Source organism: Crinia signifera, chromosome 11 (assembly GCF_055691185.1).
Source record: "Crinia signifera chromosome 11, ASM5569118v1, whole genome shotgun sequence".
Classification (NCBI taxonomy): Eukaryota; Metazoa; Chordata; class Amphibia; order Anura; family Myobatrachidae; genus Crinia; species Crinia signifera.
This window is the reverse complement of record NC_139227.1, coordinates 54,155,869-54,174,434: the sequence shown is the minus strand read 5'-3', so window position 1 is coordinate 54,174,434 and position 18,566 is coordinate 54,155,869. Positions and strand designations below refer to the sequence as shown.

The following is an 18,566-nucleotide window of genomic DNA, read 5'->3' as shown; positions in this document are numbered from 1 at the left end:
GGAGGTGGGCTCCCCGGGTGCCAGGCAGCACAGGCTGCCCCCCGGGGGTGCCAGCAGGGGACCGCTATATTCACTACACCCGATCGTAACGATCGGGTGCAGTGAATATATGAATATGTAATGAGCGGCTCGGCTCCGGCGCCCTCTGCTGGCTGCTGTGTGTAAAAAAAAATATATATATATTTTTTTAAATTAAATATATATTCATGTGCTTACAGCACATGAATAAAAATAGCATGCCCCTCCTCAGAATAAAATTCCTGATTTTTTTACACCAAATGTAAAAAACAAAACACTTTATTTTAAAAGTTTACATTCCACTTCTCCATAAAAAGATAGCGATTGCTACTCGGTGAATCATGGCGAAAAAAACCTTCAAATGTATTCGCCATGTGGTCATTGAATAGGGTGATTCACAGTTTTAGTAAAAAATTCGCCAAACAGCACAAATTCGCCATAAAAACATGGCGAATCAGGCTCATTGAATACCGCCCATAGTCACTCTGGTTCTTCACAGCCTGAATCCTACATTCCTCTGTACTATACATAGTCACTCTGGTACCTCAAAGCCTGAATCCTACATTCCTCTGTACTCTACAGTCACTATCGTTACCTCACAGCCTGAATTCTACAGTCCTCTGAACTATACATAGTCACTCTGGTACCTCACAGCCTGAATCCTACATTCCTCTGTACTACACATAGTCACTCTGGTACCTCACAGCCTGAATCCTACATTCCTCTGTATTATACATAGTCACTCTGGTACCTCACAGCCTGAATCCTACATTCCTCTGTACTCTACATAGTCACTATCGCTACCTCACAGCCTGAATTCTACAGTCCTCTGTACTATAACATAGTCATTACTGCTACCTCACAGCCTGAATCCTACAGTCCTCTGTACTCTACATAATCACTACCGCTACCTCACAGCAGTGGCGTAACTATAGCACCGCAGCCCCCGTGGTCGCGGGGGGGCGCTGTGCATATGGGGGCGCCGGGGGGGCTGCGGTGCTATAGTATTCCCCGCGCTCCCCATCCTCCGCATGCTTACCTGTCTGCGCGTCCCGGCTCCCCTCCTGGCTTCAATCAATGCTATGGAGACACCCCATAAAGCAGACTGTTCTCTGAAACTGTCTGCGGTATGGGGGCGGCCATTTTATCGTGGTCCGTCTGCATAGAATTTATTGAAGCCAGGAGGGGAGCCGGGGCGTGCGGACAGGTAAGCATGCGTCAATGGGGGCACGGGGGGGCGGACGGACGGGGAGGGGGCGCCCCCCATTAATGGCGGGGGGGGGGGCACCCCAAACAAAGCTACGCCTCTGCCTCATAGCCTGAATTCTACATTCCTCTGTACTATACATAGTCACTCTGGTACCTCAAAGCCTGAATCCTACATTCCTCTGTACTCTACAGTCACTATCGCTACCTCACAGCCTGAATTCTACAGTCCTCTGAACTATACATAGTCACTCTGGTACCTCACAGCCTGAATCCTACATTCCTCTGTACTACACATAGTCACTCTGGTACCTCACAGCCTGAATCCTACATTCCTCTGTATTATACATAGTCACTCTGGTACCTCACAGCCTGAATCCTACATTCCTCTGTACTCTACATAGTCACTATCGCTACCTCACAGCCTGAATTCTACAGTCCTCTGTACTATAACATAGTCATTACTGCTACCTCACAGCCTGAATCCTACAGTCCTCTGTACTCTACATAATCACTACCGCTACCTCACAGCAGTGGCGTAACTATAGCACCGCAGCCCCCGTGGTCGCGGGGGGGGCGCTGTGCATATGGGGGCGCCGGGGGGGCTGCGGTGCTATAGTATTCCCCGCGCTCCCCATCCTCCGCATGCTTACCTGTCTGCGCGTCCCGGCTCCCCTCCTGGCTTCAATCAATGCTATGGAGACACCCCATAAAGCAGACTGTTCTCTGAAACTGTCTGCGGTATGGGGGCGGCCATTTTATCGTGGTCCGTCTGCATAGAATTTATTGAAGCCAGGAGGGGAGCCGGGGCGTGCGGACAGGTAAGCATGCGTCAATGGGGGCACAGGGGGGCGGACGGACGGGGAGGGGGCGCCTCTGCCTCATAGCCTGAATTCTACATTCCTCTGTACTATACATAGTCACTCTGGTACCTCAAAGCCTGAATCCTACATTCCTCTGTACTCTACAGTCACTATCGCTACCTCACAGCCTGAATTCTACAGTCCTCTGAACTATACATAGTCACTCTGGTACCTCACAGCCTGAATCCTACATTCCTCTGTACTACACATAGTCACTCTGGTACCTCACAGCCTGAATCCTACATTCCTCTGTATTATACATAGTCACTCTGGTACCTCACAGCCTGAATCCTACATTCCTCTGTACTCTACATAGTCACTATCGCTACCTCACAGCCTGAATTCTACAGTCCTCTGTACTATAACATAGTCATTACTGCTACCTCACAGCCTGAATCCTACAGTCCTCTGTACTCTACATAATCACTACCGCTACCTCACAGCAGTGGCGTAACTATAGCACCGCAGCCCCCGTGGTCGCGGGGGGGGCGCTGTGCATATGGGGGCGCCGGGGGGGCTGCGGTGCTATAGTATTCCCCGCGCTCCCCATCCTCCGCATGCTTACCTGTCTGCGCGTCCCGGCTCCCCTCCTGGCTTCAATCAATGCTATGGAGACACCCCATAAAGCAGACTGTTCTCTGAAACTGTCTGCGGTATGGGGGCGGCCATTTTATCGTGGTCCGTCTGCATAGAATTTATTGAAGCCGGGGCGTGCGGACAGGTAAGCATGCGTCAATGGGGGCACAGGGGGGCGGACGGACGGGGAGGGGGCGCCTCTGCCTCATAGCCTGAATTCTACAGTCCTCTGAACTATACATAGTCATTACCAGTACTCGGACCTCACTGAGCTGATGCCCTTGTCATGCTGTATACAGTAGTGCTATGAGTGCACATAAAAAGTTACACTTTATGTATTTTTGAAGATGACCGGTTTGTTCCTTACCTGAGAACAGCGGAGAAGAAGATAAGAGACAGAGATTGCAGCTCCGGCCTCGAAGCACCTGAGACCTCTGTAAGGACAGCCGAAATCCCTGTAATCCGGGGTGAAATGTAATAGGATGAGAGATTCAGAAAGTGAGAGATTTGGTAAGAAATCTCCAGTTTTTTTAAAGTGGCAATCATTTACACAGCAAAATCACACTGGTTTTTGCTGTGTAAATGATTGCCACTTTAAAAAAACTGGAGATTTCTTACCAAATCTCTCACTTTCTGAATCTCTCATCCTATTACATTTCACCCCTAGTGTCTTCTCTGACCGTACATTATATAGCACATGTGTTATATAGTGCCATTTAGAGAGTATATAGTGTATGTGTTATATAGGGTATACAGCCAGTATATAGGCCCTTAATCTGGTTACTCGCAAATGCAAATTCCTTCTCAAATGGATTGCAATAATACTGGCTGTTTTATTTTTACACTGCAATATAGATCTCACTTTGAAGTAAAACCCCACCAAAATCTTATTCTCTCTGCACATGTTACATCTGCCCCCTCTGCAGTGCACATGGTTTTGTCCATTTGAAAAGGAATTTGCCTTTGCGAGTGAACCAGAATAATGGCCATAGTGTATGTGTTATATACAGTTGTAGGCTTGCTCATCCAGCGCCGTGGCTCGCCAGACCACACCCGCTGGCAAGCAGATGCTACATCTGACTGGGACGCACAAGCGTCTCACATGCACGCGCGTCCTAGTTTCCCGTCCGCTTGTTAGGGGGGGAGCGGGGAGGTCGGGGAATGTGGTGGGGACCAGCAGCGAGGCGAGCTCCGTTGTAAGGGGACACGCGCACATCCCCTTCCGAAGGCTGGCGGGGGCTGACGCGTGGCGAATCCACCGCCAACCCCTGCAAAGATGACACCAGCTCCATCTGTAGGGTATACAGCCAGTATATAGTGTCTTTTTTATATAGGGTATACAGCCAGAATATAGTTTGTGTTATAAAGGTCCATATATATATATATATATAGTGTCTGTTATATAGGGCCACATAGTATATAGTGTATTTGTTATTTAGGATATACAGCCAGTATATGATGTATGTGTTACATAGGGCCATATAGGTAGAATATAATGTATGTGTTATATAGGGTATACAGGCAGTATATAGTTTGTGTTATATAGGGTCATATAGATAGTGTATGTGTTATATAAGGTATACAGCCAGTATATAGATTATGTGTTTTATTATAAGGGCACGGTAGTGCCCTTATATTAAGGCTGAATCCAACGAACGGATTTTTCCCATAGGGAACTTTTCGCATGGGGGCATGGTGTTTGAGGGACTGCACCTCAAAAGTGACTGGACGTACTGAGCTGAAATTTGGCACGTACGCGTAGAATCGTCAACCGGTGCTGCGTGCCAAATTTCAGGGCGAAATATAAAAAAATGACCAATTGGGAGCGATCTAAACTTCCAACTGTCAGTTTTTTTCTGACACTCCAGAAATGACAACTTGTCACCCATGTTAGTCTATGAGGGTTTTTTTGGGAAGGCATAACTCAGGGTAGAGGAACAATTGAGACTTGGGGTTTGTTTTGTTAGGTAGATATTGTCCCAGTGGAGTGCCTTTTGGGGTTGAGGATTTTCAGATAGCTACAGTTTTTTTTATAATTTAGTGAAACGTCCCCCATTATAAAGATAGGAGCGCCAACTTGTTGCGCATGCGCACAATGCCACCAGCAGGGGGAGCAGTACACTGATGAGCTTCACTTGGGTGTACCAAGATGGCCGACTGTGAAGCGATATTCACAGTTTCTTATATATCAATATGAATATATAGTATACTTCATACACATACATGCCCAGCTAATGCAGATGGCTGATGGCATAATGACACGCAAACATGGGGCACAGGAACCGGGCAGACAGGTAATTTGCAGGTCTGGGCATAGGAGGACCCAAGAGAGGACTACAGGTGGTGCGTGCAGTCACACTGTCTCTCTGTCCCAGCTGAGGTCATCAGCCGGCAGATAATTACGTGCAGGAGCAACAGGACTAGTCCATGCAGCAAGGTAGCCGTGGGTAGCATCAAATGGGTGCTTACATCAGTGCCCCCTCCCCTCCCCCAGGCGGCTTGCAGTGGCCTGGGCTCGTTTACCGGGATAGTTTTTAAAAGGGGGCGTGGCCTAATCGCGGACCCCCGTGGCCACGCCCCCTTTTGAAAACTATTGCGTTACACTTACTTTGCTTGTGCCTGGGGATGGGGTAGCTTTTTTCTGTGAAATAGTGAAGCTGAAGTGCAGCCCTGCCCACTGATCTGTGGCATGCTGCTCCTGGCTGAAGGTAATTTGTGCAGGGACTGAGGAGGCACCAGTGTGTGAGAGCGTACTAGTAATTGAGGGGAACAAGGGGCCTGATTCAGGATCGCTTGCTAAGCAGTGTTCTTTTGCTGCTTAGCGAGCGGAATGCCGCCTTCCGAATGCCCGCCCCCTATGTAATGTTACTATGGGTTTGTATCCGCTGTGTAATGTGATTGGGTCACTACGCACTATATAATGTGAATATCGGTCACTACATCCTGTGCTATGTGTATATGGGTCACTACAAGCTGTGTAATTAAATGATGGATCACTATGTGCTGTGTAATGGGACTATGGGTCACTATACACTGTGTAATGGGACTATGGGTCACTACGTGCTGTGCAATGTCACTATGGGTCACTACGTGCTGTGCAATGTGACTATGGGTTACTATGTGCTGTGCAATGGGACTATGGGTTACTACGTGCTGTGCAGTGGGACTATGGGTTACTATGTGCTGTACAATATGACTATGGGTCAGTACTCGCTGTGTAATGTGAATGGGTGTGGTATATTTCCCCGACAGTCGGGATTCCGACAGTCATTACTCAGACGTCAGAATCCTGACTGCACAGCGTGGGGAGTGCAATGAAGCCCCTTGCGGGCTCGCTGCGCTCGCCACGCTGCGGGCACGGTGGCGAGCTGTGCTCGCCACCTATTTTATTCTCCCTCTATGGGGGTCGTGGACCCCCACGAGGGAGCAGTCGGGATTCCGACATCGGAGGAATTACTGTCAGAATCCCGACTGTCGGGGAGCCGTCCGGCACCCATGTGAATATGGGTCACTTTGTGCTGTGTAATGTGAATATGGTCACTATGTGCTGTGTAATGTGAATATGGGTCAGTACGTGCTTTATAATGTGAATATGGTCACTATGTGCTGTGTTATGCGAATATGGGTCACTACGCAATGTTTAATGTGACTATGGGCCTCTACGCGCTGTAAAGTATAATGTGACTATGGGTCACTACGCACTGTGTAATGGGACTACGGGTCACTATGTGCTGTGTAATGAGAATATGGTCACTATGTGCTGTGTTATGCGAATATGGGTCACTACGCGATGTTTAATGTGACTATGGGTTACTACGCACTGTAAAGTATAATGTGAATATGGGTCTCTACGCGCTGTAGAGTATAATGTGAATATGGGTCACTATGTGCTGTGTAATGTGAATATGGTCACTATGTGCTGTGAAATGTGACTATGGGTCACTACGCGCTGTGTAATGTGACTACTGGTATTTATGCTCTGTGTAATGTGAATATGGGTCACTAAGCGCTGTGTAATGTGACTACTGGTCACTATGCTCTGTGTAATGTGACTACTGGTCACTATGCTCTGTGTAATGTGACTATGGGTCACTATGCTCTGTGTAATGTGAATATGGTTACATGCGCTGTGTAATGTTAATATGGTCACTACGCGTGCTCTGTGTAATGTGAATATGGTTACTATGCGCTGTGTAATGTTAATATGGTCACTACGCGCTGTGTAATGTGACTACGGGTCACTATGCTCTGTGTAATGTGACTACTGGTCACTATGCTCTGTGTAATGTGAATATGCATCACTACGTGCTGTGTAATGTGACTATGGGTTACTATGTGCTGTGCAATGTGACTATGGGTCACTATGTGCTGTGTAATGTGAATATGGGTCCCTATGCGCTGTGTAATGTGACTACGGGTCACTACGTGCTGTGTAATGTTAATATATTCACAACGCGCTGTGTAATGTGAATATGGGTCACTATGCGCTGTGTAATGTGAATATGGTTACTATGCGGTATGTAATGTTAATATGGTCACTACGCGCTGTGTAATGTGACTATGGGTTACTGTGTGTTGTGTAATGTGACTATGGGTTACTGTGTGTTGTGTAATGTGAATATGGTCACTATGTGCTGTGTAATGTGAATATGGGTCACTACGCGCTGTGTAATGTGACTTTGGGTTACTGTGTGTTGTGTAATGTGAATATGGGCCACTACGTGCTGTCTAATATTTACATGCTGTGTAATGTGAATATGGGTCGTTATGCGATGAGTAATGTGACTATGCAGGGCCGAAACTATGTGTTTCGGCGCCCGGGGCGGCAGTCGGGCTGTGCACCCGAGAGGCTCTGGCTTGCAAGAGGATTTGGAGGAAGAGATCTGCAGTTCCTCCACGGCGCTGCTGCAGGGGGAGGGAGATGTAGCTTCCCCCATGGTGCCGCTGAGGAGACAGGCAGGGTAGGTCCCGCTCCAGCGCGTATCGCTGGGCGCGCTGTGTTCATCACAGTCACAGACACTAGAGGTCAAGCCCACCTCTAGTGTCTGTCTTCTTCAAGGCGGCGGCCATCTTTGGAGTGGCCGCCGCAGACATAGATTGCAACGCTAGCTCCCCGTTGCTTCCGCTGCTTGTGTAGGCTGCTCACACTAGCGCACCCCCCCCTACAGCGCCCGGTTCGTGTGACCCCCCAGCCCCCCCCCCCCTAGTTACAGCCCTGGACTATGGGTCACTACGCACTGTGTAATGTGAATATGGGTCACTACGTGCTGTGTAATGTGAGTTTGGGTCACTAAATGCTGTGTTAAGCGAATATGGGTCTCTATGCTGTGTAATGTGACTATGGGTCGCTACTTGCTGTGCAATGCAAATATGAGTAACTACATGCTGTGTGACGCGAATATGGGTTATTACGCGCTGTGTAATATGAATATGGGTCACTGCGTGCTATGTAATGTGAATTTGGGTCACTACGCAGCCATTTTCCCAGTGATCTTTACCGCTGCTCTAATGAACCAACGATGAGTAGAATGAAATGGGTGCAGGGTGTACAGCGTGTGGGGCCCCCAGGGCCCAGAGGACCATGTGTGCTGCACACCTTGCACCCATTATGGATATGCCAGTGGATGGTGGGTGTTGCTGGCTGCTGCGGTGATCAGTGCTGCTGAGTTACAGATGCTTTGCTGTATCAGGGGTTCTGTATCAGAGATAGAACTAGCAGCAGGCAAAATTTTGACTAGGGCATCAAAATGGCTAAGGCCGGCTCTTCTCAGACAGTCACTGTAGGGGTTATTCTGGTTGAGTCGGATGGCTCCGAATGCGGACGGACGGCCGATGGTTGGTGTTTGCGCATGTGCAGAGGCGTATCTGCGCATGTGCGAACGCCGCGCACGTCCGAATACGGCGTGAATTCTGTACAGAAAACGATCAGTCGGAGCAATCCGAACAGGGGGTGGAGAGGGGCGTGAAGGGCTGTTTGGCCTCATTACCATATGCGTATGCCCCGCGTTTCATGGGCGTTCCCATGAAAACGCTGGCCGTACATATGGTAATCCGGCCGTGACGAACGTGTGGGGGGCGGACATATGACATAGCCGGAAGCCAGCTGCCCGCCCATATGCCTGCTTTTGCATGGAGAAATGCCCCAGTGGTCTGGAGCACTCGGTGCTGCCTGACCATTCGGTCCAGCATTCGATGGTCGGTGACCATCGAATGATGGGGGAGGTTCCCACAGATGGAGGAGGTGTGCATAGGAAAAATCCACTCGCGTCCCGTTCGGTCGGCGTCTTACCGCATTCGGACGGTGTGAGCGATCCATACGGAAGGCGGGGCTAAGAACACTCGGTTCCTTTCCAAAAATATGCATCTGACCGAATCAACCAGAATAAGGCCCTGGACGTGCAGTGATCTGTGTGTCCAGTGCATGTGCAGAAGTAATGAAAGACACTAGGGCTGTACCCGGCACCATTTAAATTTACAAGGCTAGCCGACATGTGGAATGGAAAACAGGAAGAGGTTTAACTGCGCATAAGTAACAAGTGGTCAGGTGTATAATAAATAAAATAAATTTAATAACTCTAGAGCATTAAAAACAATGAATATTGAGTAACCAGAAGTGCAATATGGTTGGAATTAATAATAACTCTTATTTCTGATTGCCAGTCTATGGATCAGCCTTATTGGAGTTCACCCATTGGAGGGATAATGATTGAATCAATTATATACAAAAAGTCCTCACCGACTGATGATATCCAAGTCTTTAAGGAATACTGTAAATTGCAGCTGTCTGGTTTACTGCAGAGCAGCTGAAGCATTTTGCTGCTATCTGCAGCTTTCGCAAAGGTGACCCGTTGTGACTTCCCTACATCCAGGACCCTCTCAAACCACCACTTGGGAGATAATCCCAATCAGAAATAAATCTGGTTTGAGAGGGTCCTGGTTGTAGAGAAGCCCCCTTCCACTCGAGGCGGAAGCTGCCTCTCCTCCCCATACCACCGGAGCTGGCCTGCCAGCAGCTCTGGAACACATGGACCCCCCCTCAGCTGAGAGCAGAAGGTGCCTCTTACCTCCTCTGCTCCAACCCCGTCCCTCTGCCGTTGGTTGCCTCACCACTGGCAGCAGTGCAGAGTGGGGAAGCTGCAAGGCTGTCTCTTTTCTCCCCCTTCCCATCCACATAACAGCAGCAGTGAAGCAGCAAAAATGTAAGTAGCACTTTTGTAGGCATTGTGTAAGGTCAGGTGCACTACTGGTGGCATTAAGTTTATAGTCAGGAGTACTGGGGGCATTACACGTAACAATGGGCCTTATTCTGATCGGATCGGTGAAACGTGCATACGGTCCGTCACACCGTACATTTCCCGTACGCTCACGGTGAGAGTAAGTCTGCCCACAGAACAGTCACACACGGACGGTCACAAACACCGACAATGGGGAGTGGCGTACACTTGAGCGTACGCCACCGTATACGGACGGGTCTGGTCCGTTTTCACACCGGCACCTTCCGTATATCTGAGCGTACGCCACAGTGCAAGTAGAAATTGAGTCCAAAAAACATCATTGTTGCTCTTAGATGTGGTTTATGTGTCTTTTTCTAATAAAAAACTGGTATGTTTGTGTTACAGTTAAAAAGTTGACACATGTCGACTTCTGTGAATTGAGTGTCCTGCTTTTTAAAGTATACAAAAACACTTTCTGAATATGTGAGATGGTTATAGCCAGGGCTATTTTTCAGCAGGCTCCAGCAGGAACTGAGGCCCTTATTCTAGTTCACTCTTTCTGACCAAATATTTCTTAGATGGACAAAACCATGTGCACTGCAGGTGAGGCAGGTGTTACTTGTGCAGAGATAATTAGATTTGGGTGGGTTTTACACCTGCCTCACCTGCAGTGCACATGGTTTTGTCCATCTAAGAAATATTTTGTCAGAAAGAGTGAACTAGAATAAGGGCCTCAGTTCCTGCTGGAGCCTGCTGAAAAATAGCCCTGGTTATAGCAGCATTGCTTATTGCATTCAGGTGTATGTAATTTACTTGTATTCGGCGTTAATTAGCAGACCCAGGCGTCCGCTCTCATGCGGTAGCTCTGGTCAGGAGCACTCTTTGGCGTCCGCCTGTTTTTGGCCCAAAATGCACAGTGCGTTCGCCGATCGAGGCGGTTGTGGCACCGTGCATTTTGTGTGCACACCCCCGTGTACGCCCATGTTTACGCCCAGTTTTCCTCATTATTCCGGCCGCTCCCATAAAAACGCCCACATGCCGCCCACAATGACGTACTCTTGCGGACAGTTTTTTTCGCACGGAGAGACCCGTCCCTGAGCGGTGTGAGGTCGCCGCACATGCGCATAGCGAAAGCTACGCGTGCGCAGATGCAAAAAAAAAACGAACCGACTACGTACAGTCCCATCGCACCAAGCAGAATAACCCCCAATGTGTGGCATAATATGTAATGGGCATAACAGTGTGCAGCATATTGTGTAATGGGTATAACAGTGTGCAACATATTGTGTAATGTGCATAACTGTGAAGCATATTGTGTAATAGTCATCACGGTGTGCAGCATATTGTGTAATGGGAATCACAATGTGCAGCATTTTGTGTAATGTGAAGTACGGTGTGTGGCTTAATGTGTAATGGGCATGTACATTTTTGCAGCGCACTGTCCTTGTTTCTAGTATGTGTGGGGGAATGATTAATTCTGAAGCGCATATACATAAATAAGTCACCTTCTATTTAGTGTAGTTTGCATTGATGCCTAGTAGGCGGTGATGGACACGCCCAGTAGGCAGTGATGGACATGCCCCTCCAAGGGTGCACCTCCTAAGAATATGCCTATGCTGCCCGCACAGGTGGCACTGCCACACAGAGGGTTAAATAATGGTACTGCCCTGGCATGTAGTAGTATTGGGTTACAGAGTCACACGCAGGGATCGTGCACCCTGTATGTCCACTCCTCTGCATAATTAATGAGTTTTCCACTCCGCTCCTGTTCCCAGGGCTGCTCCGGCACTCACCATCGGTCTGTTCTCTGCTCCCACCCGCTCCTGACACCCTGCTGCTAATCCTCCCAGCAAGTGTACTTTTGTGCCTGCCATCTACTCTGGCCATCCAAAATCAATGCCCTGGAATGGTGCTGTGGGGTCAGTGCATAGTGCACTAGATCACACAGATTTGGGAAGGGTACGTGAGATAACTATGTTACTAGATTCCCAGCATCAATGAGCGCAATTTCACACACACCATCTTACTGTATATGTACACATTATAGGTTCTGTTCCAACTGCAGATACCTGTTGACTGTATTTTGAAAATGGGGTAATGGCTGTGCTAGGATGTAGCTGAGCAGCTCCCATAGCCGGTACCAGTCCCAGTGCTGATATGATCTAAGACCCAGCAGGGGGTAACTCAATGGCACCCTCCCCCTGTCAGCAGCACTCATCATGAGTCACAGTGATTGGGAGCTTCAAGTAGCAGCAGCCAGAGCTGAGGTCCTACAATATGCATGGGCAGACAAGCAAAGCCAAGGTCAGTGCTGCCAACCCCTTGTGCCCAGCCCAGTGCCCCTCCATCTACTCAACCATCCTCCTTCCCCAGCCCAGTACACCCCAATCTACCCAACCATCCTCAGCCCAGTGCCCCACATCTAGCCAATCTCATCCGATAATGTTGCACTTCTCAGCATAATGGTGTGTGGCACATGTATAATGGGCATTGCGGTGTATGACATATGTGTAATGGGCATCACGGTGTGTGAAATATGTATAATAGGCATCACGATGTGTGGAATATGTGTAATGGGCATCACAGTGTGTGACATATGTGTAATGGGCATCACGGTGTGTGATATCTGTATAATGGGCATCACGGTGTGTGGCATTATGTGTAATTGGCATCACGATGCGTGGCATATGTATAATGGGCATCATGGGGGGTAGCATATGTGTAATGGGCATCATGATGCGTGGCATATGTACATTGGACATCACGGTGTGTGGCATATGAATAATGGGCATCAAGATGTGGTGCATATGTATAATGGGAATCACGGTGTGGGGCATATGAAAAATGGAGCACAGTCGCCACATTTGTGGATGGAGGTGTTTAAAAAAATCTTGCTCAAAGTACTGGTAGACCTCACACTGTTTGAAGCCCCACCCCTGCAAAAGCTCTGCCCACTCTGCTCCTTCCCAGAGAGTTCCTGAACCTATTTTTGTACAAAGCACTGGCTGCAAGTATACACAAGTAAGATGTCACTGCAGCTACGCGCATGCGCACCCTACTGATGTGAGCAGGGGATGGGGGTAGGAGTTATGGGATGTGTAGTATGTTGGGGACAGTGGAAGTGGTGTGGTATGGGAGTAGAGAATTATAGGGTGCCTTCGGCTCACACTGTTCCTATTTTGAGTATGGGGAGGAGCATATTTTTGCACTTGGGCCCACATTTCGCTAGTTCTACCTCTTGTTACACACTTACTTGTTTATTATTATTTTATTCATGGGCTGGATGTCTTGCCTGTTGACAGGGGTTTCATACACTGGGACGGGTGTCATACTCATTGCCAGGGGTTTGTAATGCTCATTGCCAGGGGTTTGAAATTCTTGTGGCGAGGGGTAATGCTCGTTGCCAGGGGTGTGTTAGCGTTAAACATTTAAAAATTCAAATGTTTATTCTTACAGTGAAATTTTAGATTTCTGAATTAAAAAAATAAATTGAAAAAAAGGTACTTATGTAGTATCTGGGCTGCCGATTTTTTGATTGTATGCCTTAAGTTAAGGCATACAATCAGATGCGATGCGATGCGATATCGCATCGCATCGCATGCGATGCGATGCGATGGACCCGATTTTTCCATAGGATTCAATGTTAAAATGGACTGAGTCCATTTTAACATGGAATTCAATGGGAAAAAGGGGTCCTTTTCATACCCCTACTATCCAAGTGGGCATGGAGTTGGATATAAACCTGTGGCGAGCGTAGCGAGCCACCGAGCCCGAAGCGTGGCGAGCGAAGCGAGCCCCGCGAGGGGACGGTATTCTGTGTCCCCTCGCGGGGCTCGCTACGCTCGCCACGCTTCGGGCTCGGTGGCTCGCTACGCTCGCCACAGGTTTATATCCAACTCCATGCCCACTTGGATAGTAGGGGTATGAAAAGGACCCCTTTTTCCCATTGAATTCCATGTTAAAATGGACTCAGTCCATTTTAACATTGAATCCTATGGAAAAATCGGGTCCATCGCATCGCATCGCATCGCATCGTATGCGATTTGGTCGGGTGCGATGCGATGCGATGGACCCGATTTCAAAATCGGCAGCCCAGTTACTACATAAGTACCGAAAAAAAACTATGAAATTCCATTGACAAAAAACCTTACGGTTTCACATGTCCCATTAAGGCTTCTTACACATGATCTGGAATTTCTGAAACCTGTTGTAACTCTTCCACTCAAACGCCAAAAAGCAATGAAATTCCGATCATTAAGGCTGACGCCTTAATGGACGTGTTCCTTGCGCAATACAGATATGGTACGCCATCACAGCCTGTGGGTAAGTGCAGATTCAGCACTCTCACAGAGTGAGATTGCTGTCACTCACACAATGGTGGAGCTGCTAATTCACAGATTTGTGTGCTCATTGGAATACACACATGCAGTCTATGCAACTGAAGGTCTGAGCAGTAAACAGAGCCGAGAGGATGGGGTAAAAGTGGTGTTGATTGGGGTAGGAGACAGTGTGGTGCGGGTGGTGAGCAATAGAAATGCGTAGATGGGAGGAAGGCTAAGCAGCACTGATGGGGGACTAACAAAGCAGATGGGTGGAAAAGAGTGGCACAGATTGGGGAAGGAAAGACAGAGTGATGCGATTGGGTGGGAAACAGAGGAGCAGTTGGAGGAAAGACAGCACTGATGGGGGAGGGGGTTCAGAGCAAAGGGGATAAAGGGAAAACAGAGCAGCACAGATGGAGGGAAACTGTGTCATGGATGAGGCGGGCAGAGCAGCATGGATGGAGGGGGAGACAGAGTATCACTAATAGAGGGGAAGCCAGTGGCATCTGTGTGGAAAGACAGGGCAGCGCAGATGGGGAAAGACACATTGGTGCAGAAGAGGCAATACACACAGCAGTAGGCATCGGGGAAGACAGAACAACATGAAGGCGTATAGGAGAAGAAAGTGTAGATGCATAGTAGTTGGGAGCATTATAGTTTTTGCAATTATGAAAGATGTTTTTGGTAACTGCATGTGAATACTAAATTAAATGGATATATGTAGTGGGTGTAAAAGATGTTGGACCCTCAGTGGGATAGTTCTAGTAATAGTGTTTATTCTAGCACCCGCTATCTTTTAAAACCTATGCAGTTTCTCTAACCTGTCTGGGGTGTTGCTGTCTGCTGTAGTGTTTCTAGCAAAGGTCTGGTTTGCAGTGCTGATATACAGACCACACTGTGCTAGAAGCACTACAGCAGACAGCTACGCCCCAGGCTGGGAAGAGGAACTGCATGGATTTTCAAAGATGGCAGGTGCTAGAATGAACACTATAGTAACTCGGAGGTACGGTATAGACAGTTTTAGATGATTGCGGGTAATTACAGTATAAGGATGAGTGCGCCACATAACTGATCAGACCTTCAGTTGCATAGACTGCATGTGTGTATTCCAATGAGCACACAAATCTGTGAATTAGCAGCTCCACCATTGTGTGAGTGACAGCAATCTCACTCTGTGAGAGTGCTGAATCTGCACTTACCCACAGGCTGTGATGGCGTACCATATCTGTATTGCGCAAGGAACACGTCCATTAAGGCGTCAGCCTTAATGATCGGAATTTCATTGCTTTTTGGCGTTTGAGTGGAAGAGTTACAACAGGTTTCAGAAATTCCAGATCATGTGTAAGAAGCCTTAATGGGACATGTGAAACCGTAAGGTTTTTTGTCAATGGAATATATATATATATATATATATATATATATATATATATATATATATATATATATATATATATATATATATGGTATACAGTCAGTATAAATAATGTATGTGTTATATAGGGTATATAGTGTATGTGTTATATAGGGCCATATAGACAGCATATAGGGTATACAGCCAGTATATAATGTATGTGTTATATTGGGCCATATATTGATAGTACAGTACATAGTGTAAATGTTATATAGGGTATACAGCCAGTATATAGGTATGTGTTATATAGGGTATACAGGCAGTATATAGCTTATGTGTTTTCTAGGGTATACTGCCAGTATATAGATTATGTGGCATATAGGGTATATAGCCTATATACTGGTTGTATACCCTATATAACAGAGACACTATATACTGGCTGTATACCCTATATGACACATACACTATATACTATCTAAATGGCCCTATATAACACACACACACAATATACTGGCTGTATACCCTATATATTGCATACACGTTATATAAGAAATACACTATATATATATATATATATATATATATATATATATATATATATATATATATATATATATAATATTCTAGAAAAAGCAGGAATAGGTGCGCTGGCACCTTTGCTCAAACAGATCTGTTTAAACAGTTCTCAGTCTATAGGCACGTGTCTTCAAATCCTGGACCGTCGCTCCTCTTCCTAGCTCCCAATTCCCACGGGGAGATCACCAACACTTCTCTACAACAACAGAAGAAAAGGGTGCCCAATGGTGCAGTATCTTTGGCATTTATTTTAAATGAATGTTAAAAGTACTTAATTGTACATATTGCGTACCAGATGATTCATCAGCGGTGGACTCAATCAACCACCTGGCAATACATATATCCACACTGGCAAGCTGGAAACAATGGTGGGTGTGTGACCCCTTGCTGTGCACTCACGGTTGCCGGCTACACACTGGCTGTGTGCAGGGACGGGAACACCACGCCGCATAGGACTCCGGGGACACACTCCTCTGAATTTGAAATGAATTGCCAGGTGGTTGATTGAGTCCACCGCTGATGAATCGTCTGGTACGCAATATGTACAATTAAGTACTTTTAACATTCATTTAAAATAAATGCCAAAGATACTGCACCATTGGGCGCCCTTTTTTCTCTGTTGTTGTAGAGATATATATATATATATAATCCGGGGTGTGTCCACACCTATGTAGGTGTAGAATATCTGGCACTCTCCTAGTTACAAGTCCAAACAAATTTGGTTAAATCCAAAGATTTGGTTTTTATTTAATTTTCACACGAAGTCAAGTTGGATAAATTCACAGGTGTATATAGAACATGCCTCGACGTTTCGATCCCACACAGGGGTATCTTTCTCAAGAGGCTATAATTCCTGTGGTACAACAAAATCAACGGAGGAGCAAAAGGGAAAGCTGCTCCGGTCACCCAGGGCTTTCCCTTTTGCTCCTCCGTTGATTTTGTTGTACCACAGGAATTATAGCCTCTTGAGAAAGATCCCCCTGTGTGGGATCGAAACGTTGGGGCATGTTCTATATACACCTGTGAATTTATCCAACTTGACTTCGTGTGAAAATTAAATAAAAACCAAATCTTTGGATTTAACCAAATTTGTTTGGACTTGTAACTAGGAGAGTGCCGGATATTCTACACCTACATAGGTGTGGACACACCCCGGATTATAATTGGATATTCGTTTTACACGCATCTCCTTTATCTGGCACCCCGTGATATCTCAACTCTAAGTGCGAGTGCGGTCTACACATGAAACTATATATATATATATATAATGTTCTGGATCCCCTGTACTGAGCCCAGTGACAGGGGAAAAAACGGCACTCACGGATTTAGAAAAGGTATTTATGGTAACGTGATCAATTTACAGCATTATCAGATAATGCTGTAAATTGATCACGTTACCATAAATACCTTTTCTAAATCCGTGAGTGCCGTTTTTTCCCCTGTCACTGGGCTCAGTACAGGGGATCCAGAACATTGTATCCATGAACATAAGGGCACCGCGGTACTTGTGAACTATTGTCCGGAGTGCCGAACATATCACGAGACTATATATATATATATATAGAGAACTTGTAGTTTGGCACTCTCGGAGAAAAAGTCAGCCTGCCAGGGTGCCTTCACTATACATGAATATAGACACTGTTATCCCAAGGTTACCCTCCGGAAAGATGAGCGGCACTCGCTGGACTTGAAAAAAGTCCAAGTTTTTTCAAGTCCAGCGAGTGCCGCTCATCTTTCCGGAGGGTAACCTTGGGATAACAGTGTCTATATATATATATATATATATATATATATATATATATATATATATATATATACACACTAGGTGATTCATTGCGCCCTACGGGCTCTCTTCACACAGTCGTAAGGGGCTGTGCCCCCTTAATATGTGAACCCTTGTATTGTGTGAAGTATGTTTCTAATGTAATGAAGGATTGGATAGTCAAAAACACAAGAAGAATTTGAAAGCGAATATGTTTTGAGAATCTATGAATATAAAAAAATTTAATAAACGATTGGATGGTCTCTTACAAAATGTATTCAACAACCAATAAAACAATAATATAAAACCAATCTGGTAACATACCATCTATGAGCTACCCTGGAGACCCTCCAAGGACCACACAAAGCAATAAGTCGGTGATTTGAGCCAATCTTGGGCTAACCTGTGGACATTCAGTGGAGGACTCACATACCCGATCAAGGGTGGTAACTATTTCATACCATAGGTATCTCTAGGGGTATTATAGGAACGGACTCTCCGATATACCTGCCATTTAAAGGGGGATTCCCTTTAATTGTTTTTTAAATATAATCCATTTTACCAGATTGGTTTTATATTATTGTTTTATTGGTTGTTGAGTACATTTTGTAAGAGACCATCCAATCGTTTATTATTTTTTTTATATTCATAGATTCTCATAACATATACGCAGTTCAA

The 18,566-nt window shown here is 46.4% G+C and overlaps 1 protein-coding gene across 6 annotated transcripts in view; it reads left to right on the top strand.

Annotated features, from left to right (window-relative positions):
• Nucleotides 1–18,566, top strand: part of HYDIN (HYDIN axonemal central pair apparatus protein) — a 464,418-nt gene that overhangs the window by 193,294 nt on the left and 252,558 nt on the right. For all 6 annotated transcript variants that reach the window (XM_083165003.1, XM_083165004.1, XM_083165002.1 and 3 more), the window contains one exon: nt 3,011–3,099. In XM_083165003.1, coding sequence (XP_083021129.1) covers nt 3,011–3,099 — 89 coding nt within the window. The remainder of the gene's footprint in view (nt 1–3,010; nt 3,100–18,566) is intronic.